The sequence below is a fragment of the Haliotis rufescens genome, unplaced genomic scaffold, assembly GCF_023055435.1.
Source record: "Haliotis rufescens isolate VD_foot unplaced genomic scaffold, xgHalRufe1.0.p SCAF_3, whole genome shotgun sequence".
NCBI classification, from domain to species: Eukaryota; Metazoa; Mollusca; class Gastropoda; order Lepetellida; family Haliotidae; genus Haliotis; species Haliotis rufescens.
This window is the reverse complement of record NW_025964001.1, coordinates 54,871,945-54,898,186: the sequence shown is the minus strand read 5'-3', so window position 1 is coordinate 54,898,186 and position 26,242 is coordinate 54,871,945. Positions and strand designations below refer to the sequence as shown.

At 38.3% G+C, this 26,242-nt stretch overlaps 2 protein-coding genes across 4 annotated transcripts in view; one reads left to right on the top strand and one right to left on the bottom strand.

The window, feature by feature from the left end:
• Positions 1-2,532: 2,532 nt before the first annotated feature.
• On the bottom strand, positions 2,533-14,734 carry LOC125371679. Of its 2 annotated transcripts, XR_007223177.1 has the most exons (9): positions 14,140-14,734; positions 12,904-12,997; positions 11,330-11,639; positions 10,839-10,939; positions 8,947-9,124; positions 6,455-7,505; positions 5,353-5,441; positions 4,986-5,094; positions 2,533-4,098 (listed from the first exon to the last, which is right to left on the bottom strand). XR_007223177.1 is itself a non-coding variant. In XM_048403090.1 (7 exons), the coding sequence occupies exons 3-6, from the start codon at positions 11,599-11,601 to the stop codon at positions 7,217-7,219; spliced, it is 840 nt and encodes a 279-aa protein (XP_048259047.1). In that variant the 5' UTR covers positions 11,602-11,639; positions 12,904-12,997; positions 14,140-14,734; the 3' UTR covers positions 2,533-4,098; positions 6,455-7,216. The 2 variants fall into 2 exon arrangements, 1 of the variants encoding a protein (XP_048259047.1); XM_048403090.1 differs by lacking the exons at positions 4,986-5,094; positions 5,353-5,441.
• A 2,550-nt stretch (positions 14,735-17,284) lies between these two features.
• The window catches only part of LOC124148756 (rab3 GTPase-activating protein non-catalytic subunit-like), a 46,552-nt gene continuing 37,594 nt past the window's right edge, over positions 17,285-26,242 (top strand). For both annotated transcript variants that reach the window (XM_046520043.2, XM_046520044.2), the window contains exons 1-12: positions 17,285-17,493; positions 18,376-18,561; positions 19,158-19,242; positions 19,423-19,470; positions 19,962-20,037; positions 20,756-20,857; positions 21,687-21,786; positions 22,130-22,231; positions 22,832-22,980; positions 23,714-23,793; positions 24,436-24,522; positions 25,085-25,224. In XM_046520043.2, the coding sequence (XP_046375999.2) occupies positions 17,382-17,493; positions 18,376-18,561; positions 19,158-19,242; positions 19,423-19,470; positions 19,962-20,037; positions 20,756-20,857; positions 21,687-21,786; positions 22,130-22,231; positions 22,832-22,980; positions 23,714-23,793; positions 24,436-24,522; positions 25,085-25,224 (1,267 nt within the window). In that variant the 5' untranslated portion in view covers positions 17,285-17,381. The remainder of the gene's footprint in view (positions 17,494-18,375; positions 18,562-19,157; positions 19,243-19,422; positions 19,471-19,961; positions 20,038-20,755; positions 20,858-21,686; positions 21,787-22,129; positions 22,232-22,831; positions 22,981-23,713; positions 23,794-24,435; positions 24,523-25,084; positions 25,225-26,242) is intronic.

The window sequence follows — 26,242 nt, the reverse complement described above, 5'->3', positions numbered from 1 at the left end:
ACATCACTGTCGGACATATAATGGGTAGAGACCCTAACCCTAGCACCTTATCATTCATGTTTCTGTTGAGATTTCGTGACATCTGCGTCTGATTCAAGGATAATCCAGTTTTACATCACTGTCGGGCATATACTGAGTAGAAACCCTAACCCTAGCACCTGATCATTCATGTTTCTGTTGAGATACGAAAACATCTGCGCCTGATTCAAGAATAATCCACTTTTACATCACTGTCGGACATATATTGAGTAGAAACCCTAACCCTAGAACCTTATCATTTATGTTTCTGTTGAGATTTCGTGACATCTGCGCCTGATTCAAGGATAATCCAGTTTTACATCACTGTCGGACATATATTGTGTAGAAACCTTAACCCTAGCACCTTATCATTTATGTTTCTGCTGAGATTTCATAACATCAGCGTCTGTATCAGGAATAACCCACTTTTACATCACTGTCGGACATATAATGGGTAGAAACCCTAACCCAAGCACCTTATCATTCATGTTTCTGTTGAGATTTCGTGATAGCAGCGTCTGTATCGGGAAAAACCCAGTTTTACATCACTGTCGGACATATATTTGGTAGATACCCTAACCCTAGCACCTTATCATTCGTGTTTATGTTGAGATTTCGTGATAGCAGCGTCTGTATCGTGAATAACCCAGTTTTACATCACTGTCGGACATATATTGAGTAGCAACCTTAACCCTAGAACCTTATCATTCATGTTTCTGTTGAGATTTCGTGACATCTGCGCCTGATTCAAGGATAATCCAGTTTTATATCACTGTCGGACATATATTGTGTAGAAACCTTAACCCTAGCACCTTATCATTTATGTTTCTGTTGAAATTTCATAACATCAGCGTCTGTATCAGGAATAACCCACTTTTACATCACTGTCGGGCATATACTGGGTAGAAACCCTAACCCTAGAACCTTACCATTCATGTTTCTGTTGAGATTTCATAACATGTGCGTCTGTATCAGGAATAACCCACTTTTACATCACTGTCGGACATATATTGAGTAGAAACCCTAACCCTAGCACCTTATTATTCGTGTTTCTGTTGAGATACGAAAACATCTGCGCCTGATTCAAGAATAATCCACTTTTACATCACTGTCGGACATATATTGAGTAGAAACCCTAACCCTAGCACCTTATCATTTATGTTTCTGTTGAGATTTCGTGACATCTGCGCCTGATTCAAGGATAATCCAGTTTTATATCACTGTCGGACATATATTGTGTAGAAACCTTAACCCTAGCACCTTATCATTTATGTTTCTGTTGAAATTTCATAACATCAGCGTCTGTATCAGGAATAACCCACTTTTACATCACTGTCGGGCATATACTGGGTAGAAACCCTAACCCTAGAACCTTACCATTCATGTTTCTGTTGAGATTTCATAACATGTGCGTCTGTATCAGGAATAACCCACTTTTACATCACTGTCGGACATATATTGAGTAGAAACCCTAACCCTAGCACCTTATTATTCGTGTTTCTGTTGAGATACGAAAACATCTGCGCCTGATTCAAGAATAATCCACTTTTACATCACTGTCGGACATATATTGAGTAGAAACCCTAACCCTAGCACCTTATCATTTATGTTTCTGTTGAGATTTCGTGACATCTGCGTCTGATTCAAGAATAATCCAGTTTTACATCAGTGCCGGACATATATTGGGAGAAACCCTAACCCTAGCACCTTATCATTCATGTTTCTGTTGAAATTTCGTGACATCTGCGTCTGATTCAAGGATAATCGAGTTTTACATCACTGTCGGACATATATTGTGTAGAAACCTTTACCCTAGCACCTTATCATTTATGTTTCTGTTGAGATTTCATAACATCATCGTCTGTATCAGGAATAACCCACTTTTACATCACTGTCGGACATATAATGGGTAGAAACCCTAACCCTAGCACCTTACCATTCATGTTTCTGTTGAGATACGAAAACATCTGCGCCTGATTCAAGAATAATCCAGTTTTACATCAGTGCCGGACATATATTGGGTAGAAAACCTCACCCTAGCACCTCATGATTCACGTTTATGTTGAGATACGAGAACATCAGCGTCTGTATTTAGGAATAACCCAGTTGTAAATCACTGTCAGGCATATATTGGGTAGAAACCTTAACCCAAATAGGGCGGTTACATATCTGTGGCGGCATCAGACTTGACATATATAACCTAACCCTAGCTCTTCCTGATGCGGTATGTTGGCGAACCATAACGTCTACAGTATTCAAATGGGGTTAATATCATGTATGACATAACACCATACGCGCATGTGCCTATAATTAGCTTTGTTAAGAAACATTTTTTAATATATTCATTGAGTATCATGTAATAACTCAATTACTTTTTACTTGTTTGAAGTTGTTTGTGTGCTGTATTGTTGCAAGATTCTTTAGTATATGACTGGTGGTATTATTGTTGAATGAATACTTTTGTTACACAGATAGGTAATATGTGTTCTCAACAAAATAAATAAACACATTTTGTAAGTTTTATCTTTTTATTAAGACTAACATTAAAGCAAATAAACAAATCTATGTATGACTCATTTCACTGTTCAAACTACAACAAAATAAACCATAAATGTAAAAAGTTTGAGGAAAGCAGTATGACAACATAGATATAACTGGAAAAATATCATATATCTACAGCAGAGTATTACAGAACAAAGTGTCAGTTTGATTTGAAACATCTGAGTACCTAGAAAAACCTCTCATGCACTGAGTAACCTAGTTGGGCTTGAACGACGTTAATATACAGTCCTAAAACCAGTCCTACATCACCGGTATCATGCAACATTGATGTTAGTGAGTACTATTCATCACATTTTACTTTGAACCATCTAAAGCAACTTGCAATCGTTGATAAAACATTTCGGTTTTTCTCTAATTCCATTTTGATTGCTCCAGAAGGAGAAGAAAACAAAACTTGCTCTGGCTCAAATGAGTTGAAGTTGCTTTGATATTTTGTAAGGAACGAATTGAACTGCTCACAGATTTCCGTGTTGACACCCACATTTTCAAACACTGAAGACTTGAAAGCGTCGCCACATACATGCGTACAACCATGGAAATAATCATGGAAGAATCAAGTGTCTTTAAAGAATGAAGGTTCTCTATTCAAGCAGTATTCAGAAAGTGAACAAGCAAAGTCATAAAGTACATGTGTCAGTGGTTCAGGCAGGTACCTGAACATGGAAGCAAATGGATCTTTTCTGCCTTCGCTTTCAGGAATTATGTGGAACCCAAGACAATGACCATGAATGGGTAAAAACCAGAAAAACAAACTACTGTGTCCACTTGTGCTGACTCTAGGGAAGTCTTTGTTACATCTTTCATCTGCTGCTGGTAGGTCATCATAAATTTTAGTTTTGCTGATCTTGTTTATGTTGTAGATAGGGAGTTTTCTAACCTGTTCTCCACTTTTGGTAAAACGATATGCCACGCCACTTTCTGGATTGTAAGATTTAGGGATGCTATGTGCATCCTGGTAAGCAGGTAAATGTGTAAGCAAGTTCTTTGCATAGTCTGCAAGGTACACTATGAAATAATGTACATGTATTTCAGCTGCAAATTGTGATGTGTAAGAACTCTGCAAAAGATTATGTATTTCGGGCCGAATAAGTTTGACATCTCTAAAACTGACTGGTTCCATCACATGCAAGTACTTCGGAAGATTTACAGAATGGATCTCCAATCTTCCTGAAGTCAATCTTCATATTAGCTGCCCAGGAGAAAAAAACAGTTGTTAAATGTACTCTGAGACATAAAACTGGATTCATTGTGTCTTGACTTGTACATACGATCCATTTCTTTGCAGTAACCAGTGAATGTGACACTGTCACTTGAAAAGCTTGTAATTCTATACAAAAAGTCATGACAGTTCATCAACAATGGTGGTTTCTTCCTCCAAAAATGAATACTGTCCTCTTCCTCTGTATGACACAGCAAACAGTTGCCATAATAGGGGCTAGTCGGGTGTAAAGTTGTTTTCGTGCTGTGCTGCTGTAGTAGGTTAATGCCATCTGGTGTTTGTACATCATGGAAGGTGCACTGAAAAAAGATTAAAGCTTGGTGCATGATTGAAAAAGCAACAAGGACCAGTGGTAACATATGAATTGGACCTGTAAATTCATGGATTGTCCTGAGTACATTTTGAGCATTATCTGACCCCTACAGTATACATTCTTCCAGTCATCCTTAATCTTGTAAATGGATCTAAAATATATATACCGTATTCGACGTAATAAGCGCCCCGCTCTAATAAGCGCCCACGGCGATATTTGCTGATATATTGGCTAGTGAACAAGCCCAATTTGCATCCCTTCCGATTGATCAATGTACACAAGACTTATTTATTCAGTATAATACGCACACACATGTTATATGCACCCTTATTTATGGGCAATTAAAATCTGGAAAAATATATCTGTCGTACATAATCATTTCAGGCTGTCAGCATAAACAACGAAATTTATCTTTCAACTATGTTTTTTTCCATCAAAATAATATTCTAATAAGAGCCCCCTATTTCTAATTTTGAGAGCGCCCCGGGCGCTTATTACGTCGAATACGGTATGCCAACATCTTGTGATTGGACAACATCAGACATGAACTGAAAGCAAAGGCTGTCAGAGTGACTTTTTGGTAACAAAGTTCTGTTTGATAAGGTTACAAAAAGTCAAAATGACCTGCAACTGTCGGGTAGTTTTTTAAGCTGATTCTTAACCATGTGCCTCTGGCAGGCAAATTAGGATTTATTTAATCGTTTGGTTAAAAATTAGCATTTTTCTAAAATTACTTAATTTATGATCCATCATAACATTATACATATATGGCATTCAAGTCAATATGAGCAGGTGTGGATAAATCCCTCCAGTCCCTATGGCTATCAGCGACAAAGCAAACTGGACATACTGTGCTTGGTAATTCATACATACCCCACATGAACAGTTTTCTGGTAGTGTAGGACAAAGCAAGATAATACTGACAAAACCAGATTCATCTGTTTGGTGCTGAAAGCACCATTTTTCATGCAAGTGGATATTTCTGAAATACAACAAGATATGTCCTAATTAATCCCTTAAAATACAATATTATACGGAACATTTTAACAAAGAGCAGTGGAGGAAACAATGTGCACTTAACATGTTTTAATGTTAGGAAACATGAGTAATAAGCATTGACTTCAATAGCTTACATTTGAATTTAGATAGTTCCATTGCAGTGTTTTGTTGTCAGACTATATGAAATCTATACACAAATAGTTCACACAGCAGAGCGATTAAAGATAAAGATACTACTTACTCCCTATATTTTGGGCAACTCTGAGGAGTTGGAATATGTTTACTCAGTGATCCAAAGTCCCAGAAGCCAGTGTCGACATTGAAGTTTGACTGGTGATGAAAGTGCAAACATTAGCAATAACAAAAAGTGTAGAAATATAAACCTGATCTAAAGTTTTATGAACATGTTAAAAGGAAACAATTCCAAGGATAAAATCAGCAATTTTGACTGAGTGAAAAGAAATGTGCCTTTTTTCAACCATATGTTCCTGAACAGTATTTATCAGTATTTGACATATTATGTTTATTAATACTAAGAAGAATGGATGCATCAGATGTGAATTTAACAACAAACCACAAAAATCTATCAATCAGTAAATAATGAGCCAATTACGATAGTAATTTTACAATACCGGTACTGGTATATCAAACTATAAAACTATTGCAATTATTTGCCCTATATCGACAGGAAACCTTGGTAATGTTAATAGTATGCATAAAAATTAATACCGTATTCGACGTAATAAGCACCCTAGGCACTCTCAAAATTAGAAATAGGGGGCTCTTATTAGAACATTATTTTGGTGAAAAAAAAAGAAGAGTTGAAAGATAAATTTCGTGGTTTACGCTGACCATGCTGACAGCGTGAAATGTTTATGTACGACAGATATATTTTTCCAGAATTTAATTCCCCATTATTTACGGTGCATATAACACACGAGTGCATATTATATGTGAATAAATAAGTCTTGTGTACATTGATCAATCAGAAGGGGTGCTAATTGGGATTGTTCACTAGCCAATATCTTAGAAAATATCGGCGTGGGCGCTTATCACGTCGAATATGGTAGTTTCAATTAGTTATAGCATTAAAGTTGGTTTACTGCTATCACAATACTATTGCAATAGTCATGATAGTGTGGGCTACTATTACAATACAACTACAATAGTGAAAATAACACCCAGTAGCCACCCCTATGTATAGGTATTACATCTTAAAGTGACTTTGATTCAGATTTTGCTGATAACAAAGCCAGGACAGGCGGAAAACTCATGACCTGATACCTACATGTACTTTTCATTATAAGATACAAACAAAGGTTTTGTTGCATGGTTTAACATACCTTTTCAGTGAATGTACCGGGGTAGAAGTGCTCTCAGTTGATGTGAAGGAATCCAGAGTTGTTGGTTTTCTTTCATTGACAATAAATGTGGACAGATCCTTTGGGATCCCTCTAAGTTCTTTACAGTTTTAGATTTTCCAACAGAACAAAGTCCTGATTGACATGAAATAGTCCAGGTATTATTGTTGACATGTACAAATTCAACACTTTCATTTCTTCCTTTGACTGTATATTTGGTTACACGAGGAGATTCTGCAACCAGCACTATTTCCTGATTTTGCACTAACATTGAATCCCTTAACTTTTTATCTTTGTCAGATTCAGGTTGAAATTCTGAATTGAAGAGATTGTGATAATCTTGCAGTAAATACTCTTTCACAAATCGGGCATGCATGCATGTAACACCTGATGTGTCTAGATGTTTCTTCTGTGCTGTCATTTTCAATGTAACTTTCATTAACATGACATCTTGTAAACAGAACAAGAACACTGGACATGTGTTGTATCCTCCTCCTCATGAAGCATTGTCACTTTGCAGTATGACTGGGGCTTGAACTTTCCACTTTCAGGACAATAGTCACTCATAATCAACACATCCTTTGTAAAGGAATGAGACTGCCAGAGAATAGTGCCACCTTCAATGAGACGTGTTGAGAAGTTGTCAAACAGCGATGATGAGTGAGTGCAGTTTTCACTGTTTCCCTGAGCATGTTGAGCAGAAAGCATCTTCACACTTTGTCTATACTTTTCTTGACATCCAATTCAGAAGTGAAATATGATTTTATTTCTTAAAGAGGTAGGGTACTTCCTTGTGTCTTCATTGTATGTAGAAAAGTACTGCATGTAGCTCGCTTTTTGGTCATTGTCCCAGTGATAGTTTGATACTGATGACAAAATGTGGAACTCTTCTTCAACACTTTTTGGTTTTATTTCTTTTTTCAAGCTGCTGAAGTCCACAGGGTCATCTACAACGTGGTTTCCATGGATTCTGTGATCCTTTAGAACTTGCAAAAGTGTATCAGTGTCATGAAGCCCAAATATGTGTAGAGGCCTGTTAAAATAGTCAAATAAATGTGTTACTATCATAGGTGAAGGGAGTACAGTGACACACAACAGCAAGATCATGATACAATACGTATTGCAATGTGCATATTTACGTCAAATCATGTGGAAACGTCTTGACTATAAAAAGGTAAAGATAGCTGTAGACATGTTTTGCAGCGGTTAGTTTAATTAGTGAACTTGAAACCCTAATTACAACACATTTCGCGATAGTTGACTGACAAAAATGCTGGATGTCATCATCGATATCGTCTTGTATTGATACAAAAAAATCACGATGCATCGATGCACCAATGTGCAGTTTCACCCCAAGAAGGGAGTAGTGAGTGAGCAAGATTGGGACGGTTCGTAAATAAGCAAACTTTGTGGTAAATGAAACTTGATAATATCAGTCAGGTAGCTAAAAACAAACACTGACTTTTGTTTATTGACTATTTGGTTACATTCATAACAGGAGGAGGATGCATAATGTCATTTAGCAATATTTAGCTAAATGGTGTTATTGGCCCGCCTGATAAATCTACCTTAACTTATACATCTAATCTTAATGTAATTCCAGGCATATCCAAGTAGTCTATGTACATGTACATCATGTATTCCCTTTCGGCCACATGGACACATAGGCGCATACTCATCTGTTCATACACAAGCATATTCAAGTTTACATAATCACTCTAAGTTATAATCATAATATAATGATACATTCGGTGACTCCGCAATAATTATCACCCTCCAATTTGTGATACGAAATAACCACAACCATAACACGTGGCCTTGTTGCCAAACAAATTCTTCTCCTTGTTATCGTCTTTGTTTGTTTCTCAAGTGACGTCATATTTATTACGTCATTTCAAAAACACTCACATCGCCATCTTTAACCGCTTCAGTACACCAGTATACACCTTCATAAAAAATACCCACCCTCCCTTCCCTCGCTCTTGTCACACCTTCATGTACATAGCAGCAAAATGTAAAAACCTTATGAATGTTGTTCATGTTGTTGTTGCTGATTATCGCTTTATATCAATAAATACCGTTAGGTGTGGCAAGGTTTGGACGGGCTCTGGCCTGATAAGGTTTCGCTCGTATGCTCGGTTGCCTGCTTGTACAGTGGGAGCCCATTCCAGCCCTCGTGTTTCCATGGGTGGACACAAATGCATATAGCTCGTCTGCTGTACAGTGGAGAGCACATGGTTTCGCTGCTCTGAGTTATCTCCCTTTGCTCGGTCTAGCGCCAGTCGCCGCCTTCCACACCTGGCCTTTTATTTCCAAACATTCTCTTCTGTTATTATTCTGTTCCATAGCCCATAACAGGTCGGCCGATAATGATGGCCTATCAAAGTTTAGCATTTGTGAAATGAGAGTGATAATGGCACTGCCAAGATAAAAACATTTATACTGTAACTATGGAACGTGTACATAAAGTTTACCTATCATGGATGTGATTTTCATCTGCATTCTTCTTGACACAGTTGAAAATCACAGATGATACCTGAAGCTTGTTGGATATGTCTTCAGACTGTGCAAGAATGGACAACTTATCAAACACTACTTTGAATATACTCCATCTGCTGTTGAAATACTGGCTGTAGCATTGTCTCTTGGGTCCTGAAAAACAACAACATTGCTCTGATCATGCTGATTAACTACAAAAGTTTTTAAAAAGTCTAATTTGTTCTTCTTATATTCATGGCCAACTATACTTTATTATGTTTATACTTAAAGAAACACAAGGCTGAAAGAAACCCATGAAAATTACAAACAATGAAAAAACCTGATGATGCCTTAAACAAACCTAATCAAACATTACAATAATGTTATTGCTATTTTTCCAAACTAAGTTGGTATATACAATAATTACTTTTTCAATACTTGTCCTCTCATGTATAAATTCATATAAATTATTTGACATAGATGGCCCCAAATGAGAATAACATTTCGTAGAAAATGTATTGTCCACTGTGGTCTTTAGATAACAGAAATAAAACATAACATAGTCATGAAACGTATGGAAATTAGACTAATATAAGATGTAACTGCCAAAAGCAAACTACTGGGTATATCATTAAATGTGAGCAACTATGACTATGATCACAATGAAAATAAACATACTTACAAAGAAAATCAAAAGTATGCAATCATAACAACTGCTGTTAAGGTAGTGGTATGTGCATAATAAGAGATGAACATGATGAATGTCAACATACTTTGAGTTCAATACAGCTACTCCACAGATTACTCAGGGCTTGACACATTGGAGTGCCATACCAGCAATAGAAACTAACAGTTTTAGTACACTTGTCCTTATAATGATAACATACAGCAGAACCTTTAAAAAGGGTAAATTTCTACTGGTACGTATAATACCTTAACTAATGGGCAGTACTGCAAAGGACTACAGGACTCGAGCAGTGGTATGTAGAATTCTATACTTGGACAACCAAATATGCTCCAAGTACTTATTCAGTGGCAGATGCATTTACTGAGCCAAAATCATTTATTTCCTTCAATGAAGGTTTTCAGAATTTTTGTGGACAAATATAAACATAATATCAGCACAAGTGAATGTAGACATGCCTTGTCCTGTGGCTAGTAGATATATTTCAGATTTATCAGCCACTGAGGATTTCAATTTTGTTTATTATTTACAGCTGCCATTATAAACTGGTAGTTGTAATATTGGTGAATGCAGCATTTAACAAACGAAAAGACAATGATTGCAATTAACTACTTTTGGATTAAAAAAAAACAGGTTGTGTTTTAGGATTTTCAATTATCTATGGACTTTAAGATTAGTGGCAGCCATATGGTTAATTTTAGGAACAATCAGTCTGAGACTTTAGCCACTAGTGGGAAGCCCAGGTTTATTAAAAGTCTCTTTGGTCTAGTAATGCCATATGATAACACTAAAATATACTGAATATGATGCTAAGAACCAAGTTTGGGCTCGTAGACTCAAAATATACTGATCAAAAAGGTTTTACTCGGTGAACAAGAAAATGCAACAAAGGTAACAGAGGTTTCCAAACAACTTATATCATTACTGCACATATATGTCCAATAAAATACAAATTGATTCATACATGGAACACTGGCTGACAAAGGAACCAGAATTAAATTCAAATTGAGAATTTGTACCAAATTACAATGCTTAATAAAATGCTTCCAGTATATCAAAGATTGTCAACATGCCATTTAAAATGCTTGAACTGCAATTTCAGATTGTTGATAACCAACCATGGCATGTAGGAAGGAAACTGTCAAACAATGGCCCATTTTGAGCTACCTTTTACAGCACAATATATTTATCTATATACATTACCATCAGTATGCCCATTCTGTTTCACATGGCTTTTGCTTCGAGAGAGTGCTGCCTTTTGCTGCTGTAGAACTTTCTTGTTCAAGTCTTTGTGGGTGAGTATTCTTAGGACAAAAAAGATATAATGTGCATAATTCATAAATGTACTATATTCAGGGCTGCACCACTCATGCTATATAGGCTAGTAAAGTAACACATAATCAGTCTCCAAAATCTGCCAAGACTACTACTGGTACTAGTCTGAACTCGGCTCTTAGGATCATTTTCAGTAGAATGAATGGGGTAGTGTTGTTATATGGACTATTCTTAACTGCGTTTAATAGACCAAACAGAATTTTACTAGCCTTGGGCTTCCAACTAGTGGCTAAAGTTGCAGACTGCTAAATGCTATACAGATAGATAATAATAATTTTCTGACTTCATGAAATTGGTATGAATCCATACTATGATAACTGTATTAAAGGACAGACATTACTAATACTTAACAACATCACCTATATGGTAAAAGTTGAGTGACTGTTGAATCCGATTCCTGAAGAACATTGGAAATGGATGGCCTGATTCCAGAGAAGCACCCACTTTTAAAATAGGACACAAACATCTGACTTCCCTGTGTAAAGGCAATGGAGTAGAAAATGCCTTGTACAATATCTGTGGCCGCAGCTAGGTCTAAGACTTTTCTTTCCATTTCAGGGAGTTGTCTACGGGTTTTGGAGACAAAGCCGCTGTTAAAAAGGTCTGAATCCATCATAGCAGAGAAAAGCATGGCTCTGTTACATTTATTTAGAGTCTCCAATACAGGATCTGCAAATTGAAAAATAATCATATGTATATAGAATTGAATCATGTCATGTTTTTGTCTCAACGCAACACTCAGCATTATGTTTATAATTAGGCTTGTGACAGTAGTTTGTTTGTAATCTATTATATTAACTTAATCGAAGATATCATTAAATATTGTTTATATTAATTTCGGCAAAATCGTGATTGAACTCATCTTTTTGAGTTAACAGACTATAAAAGCCCAGTTTCCATTCTTGCCAAACTAGGCTAGAATTTGCCTTTAAGAGTTATGGCCCTTCTATGTCCCTCCCAAACAGCAATCTTAACAGCAGTTTACAAACCACATGTCGATTTTGTAATGCAATTTTGATTGGACTATGCATAGACTCGTAGTCCAGCCAAAACATAACTTAGAATTTCCAGCCTAGTTTGGCAAGGGTGGAAGCTGGACTTTTAAAGTAAGTTAACTCCCTTGCCTAGGAAAGATGGTGTGAACTGATCAGCAGATCGCACTAAACTCACCATTATTTACATTAACTCTACTGACCCCTTAAAATGAACATGAGGAGTTAGAGACACAATGTATTTCTATCACAGCATTACAAATTCTTCTCAGTTATGATTTTGGGTATTTTTTAAAGTGAATAACCGATAGATAAGGAAGAAAATGTGGGATGTACAGCTGATTGCTATTTCAGGCTTATTTTTTTAAGAGACAATTACACACAGTAATATTAATCTCATTATCTAAAACAATGCCTAGCATACAGTAAATATATAAATATTAAATCATTATCTCCAGTGATTTTCCTGCAAATTTCACATTTGCATTGGCCAAGTTTGCAAATGGCAAAACAAGCACACAAACTCCTCAGAATCTGCCACCATGATCCAAACAGGAGATGTGCAATAGATCAGTGCTCATGTAACATGATGTAAAGAGAAGTAACTCTGCACTCTATTTTATCAGGTTTATCCTAGTATTGCAATATTTCACTGCTGAGGTTTGTGTTCGAGACACGGAATATTAACTGATGTTTTTTTAATGAAAAAAACCGCCCCGCAATGTTCAACCATAGCAGTTTGAGTTGTCATTACAATTTAAAAGATACAACAGCAGTCTAAGGCCACTATAACTTAATGACATGTTAAATCTGAATGGTTTTTTTTGTTAACAGGTACTTTGGGATTTATTTTTTTAATGTAATACAGGTTAAAAATATAGAAATAATTGTGCAAAATGTTTTACGTTAGATGCAAATAAACAAGGAAAACGTTACTTTACCTCAAGATGGTCCAATCAAAACAGTTGAAAGAGTACTTGGTCCACCAAGCTCTGGCCGTGTCGTAGGATGTCCGCTAACAGAGACAATGCCACTCTGAAACAAATTTAGAAAATTAATAAGGTATGGCACAGGAAGATAGGTTTGTGGAAATCTAAACACAATTATCTTGCTCTGGCAGCACAGATACGTTTACTGCAGTTAGGTGAGTGAGTGAGGGGGTGAGGTTTTACGCCACTTTTAGCAATATTCCAGCAATATCATGTCTGGGGACACCAGAAATGGGCTTCACACATTGTACCCATGTCGGGAATAGAACTCGGGTCTTCGGCGTGACGAGCTAACGCTTTAACCTCTAGGCTACCTGACCGCCCCACTGCAGCTAGGTCCGGACAAGACAATACAGTGACTGACAATACTAGACCCATGCCTTGGGGTATTGATGATACCAAATAAACCAAATAACTAACCATGATCACTATGGCTGTCACATTTCAGCGATGTATTTCAAATTGCTACAGGACAATATGACCCATATGATACACCAACCTATATTTTCATTTAATGTCAGTTATACTATGATACTGTAGGAATAAATTAACCAATCATACAAACACAAACCATTTGACATCAATGACATTTTGTTGTCTGTTGGGTGGTATGGAACATGAAGAATTCACACAAAATATAATGCGATTTGTATCATGTAGTGAATCAAACATGGCAATTAGTATTGTATCATGAAGTAGGTGTATCATGACACCCTTATGGATTTCCGGGTCCACTAAGTCGCTTGGTATGACAAGCTTAGGTTTATGGAGGCCTTTAGCCTATATCCATAGGCCTTATGACCTATTTTAATGACATGAAACAAAATGATACATTTGACATTCATATAGGTATTCATAATAAACCCCATTTTTGCCTGATAGGACAAAAAACGCAGCAAATGTTTGCAAATTGTGTTTCCATCAGAACCCACACCTCATATAAATTGGAATAACATCTGAAATATGTAGTTCTTTAATAATAGTAAACGTTTTGTAGCCGCCATGAATTTTGGGCGCCACCTGTCACGCGCGACTGCCTAGTAACGCAATGTACATGAAATAATATTACTTATGAGTCTGAACATAGTTAAATACATAAACCTTTGCGAGGAAATGCGAATAGGATATCAGTAAACCATATAACTGTACTTTAACACTGCATATAGTTAATACTGGTACAATTCTTACCGCCATTACTGCGTTGTAGATGTAAAGTGTCCTGACCTGGAACGAGAGAGAAAACGCAGAAAACAGTTGCTGAAAAGAATAATAGTATGCAAAATAAGTTACAGTAACAAACAAGAACAGCATACAACAACATCCAACAAAACGAATCCAACTCTTTAGAAGGCAAAGTGTCTAGACGCTACGCTAGAAATTTGATTTGCAGGTGAGCCGGAGAGACGCATGTGCTTCCAGCGATACTACGCGAACGATAACTGCAACCAGTTATCCCGCCGTGTTCGATGAAGGTGAAGGCTATATAGGCTAACTGTTTTAATAAATGCATTACTTTAGAATCCAAGAATGGTGTGGATATCTGGTTACAATAACAAGGTGGTAACTTGGAATAAACACCTAAAGTATAGAACAAAAACTTAATCCAACATATTCAGCTCTCATATGTGAGATTATGTAGCGTACTATTCGGCTGATTACACATGCAAGTGACCTCTGATGATAGGTCACTCACATTAACCAATGAAAACCACAGACACATATTTAGCTTATTACATATGCACGTGAACTCCTATGGAAGGTCACACATATATTAACACACATATGAACCAATGAAAACCATGCTTTTTTTAACTGTCATGCTCCTACTGCCATTGAACTCCGCTGTGTTGTCCGTTTTACAAAAAAAATTTTTTTCAAGAAACTTAATGAACTTGCACTTATATTTGAAAAAAATTAAAAAATCCATTTATATGGCGATGTCCTCCGTGCATAAGCCTGTTCTAAGTGCTTAGACATTTATTACCTGTGTGCACTAAACAATTATTCTCAGCTCCCTGGGGCGCTTGAAGGTTAATAACCACATCGTCGTCTCTTCCTGCCGGGCACATTCCCTGCTGGGTGAACAGAGGCACAATTCTAACATAGGATACACCACATGTGCTGCATGGGCTTCAGGACCGAAGCCCTAGAAACTCTCAGTGAGTGAGTGAGTATGGTTTTACGCCACTTTTAGCAATATTCCAGCAATATCACGGCGGGGGACACCAGAAATGGGCTTCACACATTGTACCCATGTCGGGAATCGAACCCGGGTCTTCGGCGTGACGAGCGAACGCTTTAACCACTAGGCTACCCGACCGCCCCAGAAACTCTCAGGAACGCGATCACCCATACAAGGACTCCGCGACCGACGTTGATTAAAGGGCACGTTCACACGAAAATAACCCTTTTTTTTAGTAAGAAAGTGTTATCCCAAATATAACATTTGTTACATTTGACCACTTTCTAAATAGCATTGTGAATTCATAGCTTTCGGCCATGGGAGCCGTACCAAATAACACTTGTCAGAGGGGTACACAAAGTACGTGATCTAGACTACCAGTTGTCGGACTTTCATTTTGTGGAACCCACGGTGGCTGAGTGGGTTAGATCGCTGATCGTGTAATGGGTGTGGCGTTAACCAACAAACTAACCAACATTTATGTAAAATTGGGGGTAAGACATTTTCGCAAGAAGTAGGCATCCCTATACACAACAATTGTGCCCCCCCCCCCCCCCCCCCCCCCCTTCTTGCTGATCTGTTTCTTTATGCTTTGTTTGTTTGCTTGTTGTTTATTGCCACACCAGACAATCCAGTGATTGACATCATGAGCATCAATCCACACAATTGAGATCGATGACATGCATCGACCGAGTCATCGAGCCTGACCACCCGATCCCGTTAGTCGCCTCTTACGACAAGCACAGTCGCGTGAGATAGAGTGTACATGTTCAAATCTGTCACGGGGGCACGGGTGGCCCAGTCGTCTAAGGCCCCGCGATTCGCTGTGCAGTTGCGTCCCTTGGGCACGCCAGAAACCTATGATTGTGGGTTCGAATCCCGGTTCGCCCCGATTATGTTTCTAGGTTTGTCAGCACCATACCCGTGCTCGTGGGTTTCACCGAAGTGGGAAACGTCTGAGACCTGCATCACTTCGGGCTTTCCTCCCACATATAACTGGAATACTGTTAAAAGCGGCGTAAAACCAAACTCACTCACTCACTTAAATCTGTCACGCATTACTTAACAGGGCGATTACGACACTGACTGACATAACTGCGTGTCCCGCCACCTTCCATAATCCTGTTGAGTTACCCTAGGCACTACACAGAGTTAGTGTTTAATCCGGGCAGCACTAATCAAGTGAACGACACTTATCATCATTTACGTAATGTCAGTTGTAAGATTATAGATTATATAGTTTGGACTAAGAGATTAAAGGCTCTCCTTTGCTTGTCGGAAACAAACCCATGATATTAAGAGTTCATATGTATTTTTTATGTTTGATTTTGAGAAGTAGCTGATTGTGTATTCAAATTCGTGACTGAAATATTCTCTCCTAGTTACTCTACCACATGGTCAGTTTCATTATTGTTCCATTGTTTATTTCCCGAATGTCATCTCAATTGTCAACACTACGCTTAAAAATTATCTCGAACTCGTCCGCCCGGAAAGCGGAAGGTCCGGGGCTCAATCCCCGACTGCGTCATACCACAAGACGTTAAAAGATGGTACTTGTCGTTACCCTGTCTGGCGATCGGCATTAAGGGGCTAAATCAAGGACTGGTCGGCTCGGAGTCAGTATACTGTGTCTGAGTGGGGTATTCATCTTAAACTGCGGCATGGTATCTCAGTGAGCTAGCACTATAAATCGGCATCAGTCCGGACTAGTACAAGCAGCCACACACACACACACACACACACATACACATGAATATATAGACGCTGGGTCTCTAATACACGATGGGTCAACGACCTGCGAGAAATTAATTGACTGCCGGGCGTCTAATAGAGGAAATACGGTAGACAGTGCACGAATTAAGATTCATTATTTGTAATGAACACTTTGAAAGACATTTAGAACCCCGTTTTACTTGGCAAGATCTCACTTCATCATTAGGTTAGTGTACGTATTAGATCCATCAACAGAAGTCATGTGATATCCAAAGAAAAAAGATATAATGCTTGGGGCAGTTAACGCTGAAGGATATTTAGTAATAATGTTTACGCCTTATTAGACTGAACCCGGCCGTAACGCATACAAACAGAACGCAGACCAGTCAAAGATCCAGTCGGTCTTCAATAGCAGACATTCACTTCCGGTGATGTCACGAGCAATATGGCGGACTTGTTGATGATTCAATGAAATTACTTTGTCGAAAGTAAACAGAAGATTTTGTGTTAGTCGTTCTGTTTTGGATCTGCAAACATGTCTTGTCAGCTGTGTGTGTTATCAAGGTTTCAGAATATTTCATCTGTGAAGAAATTTTTCTTCCCAGCTTCAAGGGATTCGACTCCAGATATCGCCCAGTCAAACGAAGGTGAGTTTGCAAAGATAGACAGAAATTTGCAGGTTTTTCCAATTAGTTTATTGTTCAGCTTACAGCCTCCAACAAACCTGTTTAAGCTGCAAGTGTAGTAGCATTTACAAGCGTTTACATCATGTACGAATTGTGCAGAGATTGCTGATCTTAAGTTTACATCCAAATATCAGCACTGACCCTGCTGACAATCAAAATAGTCCCAAATCAGCTGTTGCATTGGGACTTGTAGTCTAATGGAAGTGACACATCACTTAGCAATGCTTAGTGTTTCAGAGCGGTTCGTTTTCTCGGACATTGACTGATTGTCATCCAAAATGTCCTGAGGTTTTTTTTCAAACTTGTTTGGGATGATGATAGGTGAGGTGAGGTGAGGTGAAATGGGGTTTAACGATGCGTCCAAGATTATTGCACTTCTATATAGCGATGTGCATGCATGTGTATGTGTGTGTTGCTGCTTGTACTAGTCCAGACTGATGCTGATTTATAGTGCTAGCCCACTGACACACCATGCCACAGTTTAACATGAATACCCCACTCGGACTCCAGGCCGACCAGTCCTTGTTTTAGCCCCTTAATGCTGAGCGCCAGACAGGGTAATAACGAGTACCATCTTTTAACGTCTTTTGGTATGACTGGAGTATACGGGTCCTACTCAGGGACCATCCAACATGTCAAATACGAGTACTGTAGTTACCCATCCTAGTCCCAGAATGTACTTTAAAAAGTTGATAAAATCATGAGAGTGTCATTATGCCATTTGTCTCTAGCAGAATCACTTTCATTGAATTCATTTTGACAGATCAACTGTATGTACCTCACTATATATTTTATCCATAGAGTAAGCGTATTATTGTATGTCTTGTTTCTCTATTGACCTAGGTGATGAGAATTGGGAGGCTGACTGGGGATGGAATGAGGATGCAAACGAGAGTGTTGAAACGGTAGAATCTACCGATCAACCTGATAATGGCAAACAGAAATGGTTTCAGGAATGCATCTTGTCGCTGTCACCTACAAATGATATGGTTGCCATTGCACATGAGGACAAGATTGTTGTCCTAGCTCGTAGGTTTTTAATTCTATTTGTTTCACAATTATTTTATGAATATATGATCAGATGATATATTTGCATTATACATCATGATCTATCTACAACTACTATGAGTGATTTATGCCATGAAATGATATAAATATAGTTCTTTAAGATATTTTGATTGCAGTATCTGGAAGGAAATAATTCACATTTGTGATAGCTCTCTGATAGCAACAGGTGCTTCATCATCATGTAAGATAAGATAAGATGAGATGAGATGATACTTTATTACCCGATTTGGGAATATGGATATGTATACATAAATAACATGGCATGAACTATGAATGGTATATGTGTTTATTATTATTATTATCAAATTGTAAAATGCCTCATGGATACTTTCTCATAGATATTGTTAGTATTAGTGTCTCAATATGTCAAAACAGCAGATAAATGATTCAAGATATATTTCACTTGTCTGCTTTGACATGCATTTATTATCATGCTTATATAACTAAACAGATAATGAATTACAGTTCTTATGTAGACAAAGACAAATTATTGATTTGCTAATTGTTCCATGATGAGACATAGAATCCATATTTTTGACCTTATTTTATATTTTCAGAAAAATGGGATCCCAAGCATAAAGGCGAAGATATTGAAAGCAAATTTTCTATACAATGGCAAAGTAGCCTGAAGCAGGACGAGAGGTATATATGATGTTAGTCATCTATTAACATGATAAAAAAGATAATCATGTCACAAAGGTGTATGAAAAGAAAAGTTAAAAAAAAGAGAATAGTTATGTAAATTTATTGGTTATTTTGTGTTTTTATTACACTTAATTTCTATGTACATATTTTACATATATTTTTCTCATCTTGTTTCAGTGAAACCATAACAGCACTCATGTGCCTGCCCTTAGCTTCACAGAAAAGGTATGTTGGTTTTTTCGTAATTGATATGTAGGTTTGAGAGTTTTTACAAGAACCTTTCATTAACAATAACTAGCTGATTACACTGAAGTTAATAAAAAGTAACTAACATCCATAAATCTTAGTTCTTGTATATGCTGCATCCAAATACTTGAATACCTGAAGATGTACACAGAAAGTATAAACAATGTGAACATATGGGATAAGAATGTGCGACAGTGATCCCTCCATATACCACTGTCATCGGGGTCCACGATCCCGACCCCGCGTTCTAGGAAAGAGCATTGTACAGATATTCATTGCTGATGTTCACATTACGTAATGATAAGGTGAATAGAACAGTGGCACAATTATTTCACAGTGGCATGGGACATGTAGATCTATGTAACACTGATCGTGGATGATTATTCAAAATGCATGCGTAAAAAAAAAAAAAAATACTTTTTAGTGTAAATTAATAATATTTACCATGAGTGTTGTTTGTATCTGCTCAGGAGCACTCAAGGTGGGCCTGACTGGACGTGTGTGATAGTGGGATTCTCCTCCGGATACATTCGCATGTACACAGAGGTAAAATGTGAAATCTGAATGTTTGCTTGATATGATAGCACTCATAGGTAGATCTGACAAACCATCCATTCAAGGCTGCGTCAGATGAACTTTCTAATCAGCATTGAGGCTTCTTTAATTTTGTTTGCAAATGAGCGAAGCATTCAGCTCTGATTAATGTATTTAAAAAAAGATCATGAATGGTCAGTTCCAAATGGAAAATAATAAAGTCTGAGCTATATGTGTTGTGGATATTTTATTTCATTCCTGACTGCCATGGCTTCTACACCCAAATGGAGTACTGTCGAGGGAATATTTGTGATCTGTGTAATTCTTTTTTTCGTTTTGGGTTGAGATTGAAATATTTAGAATGGAGGTGGTAAAGAAATTAAACTGAATTGTTTTTGAAAACTGGTATCTGATTGGGTTCTGCTGGCACAGCCTTCTATGGAGGGTTTGTCAGATGGCCATGCAGAGACGTATTGTATCAGAGTAAAGATCTGATTTTGATAAGATGGAGAGGAATCTGGAAACCTTCAAAGTGAAAAGAAAATGTTGACAGTTCAAAAATATGATGTAATGAGTTGTGATTCATTAAAGCTGGGCTTGCTGAATTTCTAAAGCTATTGCAAAAAGATTGATCAGTACTGAAACAACTCATTTATTTTGTCTGTCAGTGTATGGAGATGGTCATGTTCACCCCCAGCTGACTAACCTGTTTTTACTCTGTGTGTTGTAGACTGGTGTGTTGCTGCTATCTCAACTCCTCCATGCTGAAGCTGTCCAGAAACTCAAGTGTCGTACCTACGAACCGCCCCGATTCCTTGGCATGTCTGAGCTGGTAGGTAATTCGGACATAAGCAACATGTGTTTACAGGTTAATTGCTGCTTTGAGCATCCAATGTGTTGATCCAGAATTTTTATTTGGAACCTTTACTGTCGTGAAACAGACATGATATCAGGCTGGTTTGCTGTGATGTCACGCTTGAATATCATGATGTCATGATCGACAATGGATGACATCACATCCTCCAGTGACAGCTGAACCCATCTGGGCCCACTTGCACACAGCGATCTTAGCGCTAAGACTATCTTAAGCCTATGTTAAAGTATGGGAGTTAAGATCATCTTAGCGCTAAGACTATCTTAAGCCTATGTTAAAGTATGGGAGTTAAGATCATCTTTGCGCTAAGATCGCTTTGTGAAAGTGGACCCTGGTTAGCAGAATATGAAAAAGAATAAACAAAATCGAAGTCGTTCTGATATATGTTTATCAAAATTAGTGTCATTAGTGTGGTATCCATCTTGCAATGCTGAATGACAGATTTTTTTTCAAATTTGGAATTAAGAAAAGAAAGATACTTATCAAGAAAGTATTCGTAAGCAGTGCTAAGTCGAGGATCCAATCGGATTGCAACACTCCCATTCGTTTTACAATAAACCATGAGTCACAGATGCAAATTTGATATTAATTATGGCCTTAGAAATGTTTCTATCAGTATTTAGCATGTTTAGTTCCTGCTTTGAGAAGTTCATCAGAATGAGAGTTGGGTAAAGACGTAGTGCAGAAGGAAAGGTGAAGAAATCCAGATTAAATCGCCATTCTCTTTACCTTGAGTGCAGTATGTTGTGGTTGACCTGTATCAAGAAGTGGTAATCTTTTGCTCCAGCATGAAGAGCTGGTGATTCTGTACAAGAGAGCCGTGGTGTCGATCGATGGCTTCAGCCTGTTTCAGTCTCTCAGAGCCTGCAGGAACCAGGTGGCCAGAGGTGAGTCACTCATGCTTGAACTGTCACTTGCATTAAATCAGCGACATGGTCCACTGGCTACTGAGGCTTCCACGAAGCGGAAGTCCAACAACTTGTAGTCTAGATCACATACTTTGTGTACCCCTCTGACAAGTGTAAAATGGCATTGATCCCATGGCTGAAAGCTATGAATAGACAATGCTTTTTAGAAAGTGATCAGTTGTAACATATATTTGGGATTACACTTTCTTAGTCAAAAATGTTTATTGGTGTGCCAATTTCTGTAAGCCAGAAGATTAAGTGAGACCTCATAGTGTTAGAGCTGATTCTGTGTACTCACGGTATTACCGTCTGATTCTTCCAGCGACTGCGAGCGGCAGTGAGACCATGCTGCAGCCTCCTCCCTTGGCCTACAAGAAGTGGGCGTTACAAGACCAGGACAAGATCAACGACCTTGTCAGCAGCGGTGAGATAATACTTCAACTTAAAGATTTGGAACTTTTCTCCGAGTCAAAAGATGTGCAATTTTGGCAAGACATGTAACAGTTATGTTCATCCCTTTCTTATTACTTTTATTTATAGAAATAAAGGAAAGTATGGTCAGTAGGAGGTACTTGTAGTAGTACATAAATGTGCAGAGTCTTTGCGATGACTCATAAAGAGTTATGTCCCTTGCCATATCATCCTTGACTTGGCTCCTGTCTACTTAATGAGTAAACGGGTGTGGCCAATATCTCGTTGGCTGCAATTGGATGACACTAATCATAACATTCATTTGTCTTTGGTCCATGTGAAGTTTGTTTGTGAAATAAAATTGCTTTCGACAGTTTACATCAGCAAATGAGTGGTTATATTGTTTATTGCCCAAAACAAACTTTAGTAATCGGGAAATGTTTTGATCAACCAAGTATTTAAATCCCACTTTATTCATTCAGTAAAATATGATTTGAAAATTTAATTTTGAATAGGATCATAAATATTGTATGAATAGTTAGTTCCTGTGCATGGCAGGTATTCTTCAAGTAAGGCTGAGTTTATCAACTCCTGACCATGGTTTCTGCTGCAGGTGTGCAGTCTTCTAACCCATTTGATCAGATGAAGACAGCCTCCCTCCTCGGGGGGTTCAGCGCTACGGTGAAGACGTCGCCCCCAGCTGCCAGCATCTACCTCACTGCAGGCGTGGGGCCCTACGTGGGCTTCTTCCATGCCATGGAGGTAAACCTGGCTTCTTTTGTTTACTGCTGGTGCTGGCTGGTAGCTAGATATGGTTATGTGTGTGGGATTTAATAAAGTTTCTCTTTGATGTATATTTAATTGTATGGTTTTGATTGTTCCTGGTGTGAGAAATAGGCGGGCTAGCTAGTCTGAAAAGTTACCAGCCTATTTCAAATTTCACTGGCTTAAATGTACGACAGTTTTGATTCTGATTCTGTAAAGGTATCAAGAAAGTAAACTCAAATTGCAAATCATGAGTAAAAACATTACGATGAGGGGTACTCTGATCCTGCAACATTGCAATCTTGATTCAAAACAGATATTAATTTCATTTTGTAATTTTTCAAGGTCATATTGATCTACAGAAATGGGAGACCTTTTTTTTTATATTTTGATAAACTGAGAGCTGTGCATAACAATATCCCTGTTAAAGTTTCAGTAGCCAGTCGGGCTAGGGATATTTCAGAATTGTTAGCCCAACTGAAATGTTGCTAGCCACAGGCTAGCAGGCAGGCAGCTATTTTGCACACTGATTGTGTCCATGTTTGTCAGCAACATACCCATTCTTGTGGGTTTCAACAAGTGGTAAAATCATGAGAGAGTTTTCTCCTGCTCTGAATATGATATCTCGCTCAAGAACAAAAGGGTATTTGTTATTTTGCTTAAAGAACAGGTTTATGTTTTTTGCCGTGATGGAGCTATCTGAGTCTGAGTTATGATCTTGTTGTTCCAGGGCAGTACACAACCCATCCTGTCTGATGTGGCCATGGCTGTCGCCAACAAGATAAAGACAGCCTTGATGTCTGCCGCCAGGTATTGTTACCATGGTTACACTGTTGTAAAAGTAATAACATGTTCAGTACTGTGGTTATTGGTACAAGCTTGTGAATCCTTGTCCAGTGGGGGCACAGGTGGCCCAGTCGTCTAAGGCGCTGCGATTCGCTGTGCAGAGTTGCAGCCCTTGGGCACGCCAGAAACCTATGATTGTGGATTCGAATCCCGGTTCGTTTGTCAGCACCATACCTGTGCTCGTGGGTTTCACTGAAGTGGTAAATGTCTAAGACCTGCATCACTTTGGGCTTTCCTCCCACATTAAGCTGACACGCCGTGATATGACTGGAATACTGTTTAAAGCGGCGTTAAACACAAATCACTCACTATATGTGAGTATTTTTGTGACTATATTAATAAATAGCAAATTGCAATTCCAACTTTCCATAATTAAAGTCAACTCTAAAGGACCACCAGACTTTGCATTGTCCATTTTTTTTAATCAATTAAATCTTTGTTTTTTTGCCATGTCTGACTTTTTGTATTCTGAGATGACTTTATCCAAATGTCAGTTAAAGATATTCAATCCGAGGTTTGCCAGTGTATGAGCGTTATGAAAAGAGACCCCTCATGTTTCATGTATTTGAGGAAATGCTTGAACTCCATGCCATTGTCTGCTTGCAGTGGCTGGCTTGGTTTCGGAGGCAGACAGAAAGATGAAGCAAAGGACAAATCTCCCAAAATAGAACCAGCGACTCCACTCCCATACAGGTGGGCTAGATATGTCATCATCAGACTGTTGTTTTAGGAGGAGCATGATTTACGCTGTAGTAAGCACCCTGGTCACAAAAATTGACAAAGGGAGTGCTTATTAAAACCATACTCAGGTTAAATTGTTTTGAAAGATTGGTGGGGGAGTGATCACACTTAGCTCAAACGTTGATCAAACTGAACCATTTTCGATATAAGTTACAAGACTTTTACATACCCCTTCTATTTCTGTAAAAATCTGTAATATCCACTCGAAACATAGTGTGTTAATACTGTTATGTCAATTTTGGGTTTTAGTAGGGGCCAATTATGAAGATAACCTACAGGTTAATCTAGATGTTAGTCAGAGGGTGCTTATTGCAGTAGGTTGCTTAATATGATGAATCGGGTAATCGTATTATTCATATTTATTGTACAGAACCTCAAATTATCTTGATGCCACAAGAAAACGATAAGCCGACAGCATTTAAAGAGTGACTTTTCGCATGTTAGGTGATCATTTGGCATATTCAATGCTTCTTTCTCTGTTGTTTTTCTTAATAATTTCTGTTCTTGTCACCAGGTATGGCTTACCTGACCAGAGGAGGACAGGTGATAGCTTGTCTCTGTCTCCTAGCTGCAAGTACGCTGCTTTCACAGATGGGTTTGGTCGTGTGACGCTGGTGGATGTCGAGAGGGGCATCGCCATCAGGATGTGGAAAGGTAGTTGCATGCTAAGGGAGGTAGTTAATGCTGAGGGAGGTAGTTGACGATGACAGTAGTTGGTGATGAGAGAGGTAGTTGATGGTGAGGTTGGTAGTTGGTGATGAGAGAGGTAGTTGATGGTGAGGTTGGTAGTTGATGATGAGAGAGGTAGTTGACGATGACAGTAGTTGACAATGAGAGAGGTAGTTGATGGTGAGGTTGGTAGTTGATGATGAGAGAGGTAGTTGATGGTGAGGTTGGTAGTTGGTGATGAGAGAGGTAGTTGATGATGAGGGAGGTAGTTGATGATGACAGAGGTAGATGACGATGACAGTAGTTGACGATGAGGTTGGTAGTTGATGATGAGGGAGGTAGTGGATGGATTTTGTAACATTAAACACCATGTGAATTTGGTAGAACTTGCATATGTACCTATTCCTCTGCCGATCCACATGATCTTTGTTGCGATTGCCACAGTCTTTTTCAAACGGACCACATGTGCTCAGAATGCCCTCAATTCTCAGAAGAAGCTTTCCGCACCTATTTATGTAAATGTCAGAAACAAAATGTCGACCACCGATCTTGATCCAAAGGACACACTGAACAAGACCCAAGTGTGTAACCAAACCAGCTTTCCCCTCTACTGTAGCGGTCTTCAAGCCACCTCCCGAGTCTACCATACCTTCACTATCGGTAGAAAACGACAGTGTTGCTGACAGCTACTTACATGAAGATGTTCCCGCCAAAACGAAACAGTTGTCTGTCATTCCATGATTTGGGATTTTGAAAAATACTGTAGAGCATTATATTCTTCACTGAACTGAAGGTTTCCAATGGCAATGAACCAAAAGTGGGGTATAAGTAGCCAAAGTCCTTTTCAGAATTGCACCAGGCGAGGGATGTTTGTCATCTCCTGATGACTCTTGTTGACATAGTCTTCCAAATAATAGTTGTTTTCTATTATGCACCAGTTATGTATGGTAACCACATGGTAAAGGATTGCTTTTTTGCAAATACATTTCCTGTCTCTTCCATC

What these genes read in the sequence shown, in the direction of transcription:
- LOC125371679 (XM_048403090.1), bottom strand. Translation starts at nt 11,601, where the DNA reads ATGCTTTTCTCTGCTATGATGGATTCAGACCTTTTTAACAGCGGCTTT. An exon ending in ACTCAACTTTTACCATATAG is followed by an intron (nt 10,940 to 11,329) that starts GTGATGTTGTTA and finishes TTTTGTCCTAAG; the next exon opens with AATACTCACCCACAAAGACT. An exon ending in GAAAATCACATCCATGATAG is followed by an intron (nt 7,506 to 8,946) that starts GTAAACTTTATG and finishes CTATTTTAACAG; the next exon opens with GCCTCTACACATATTTGGGC.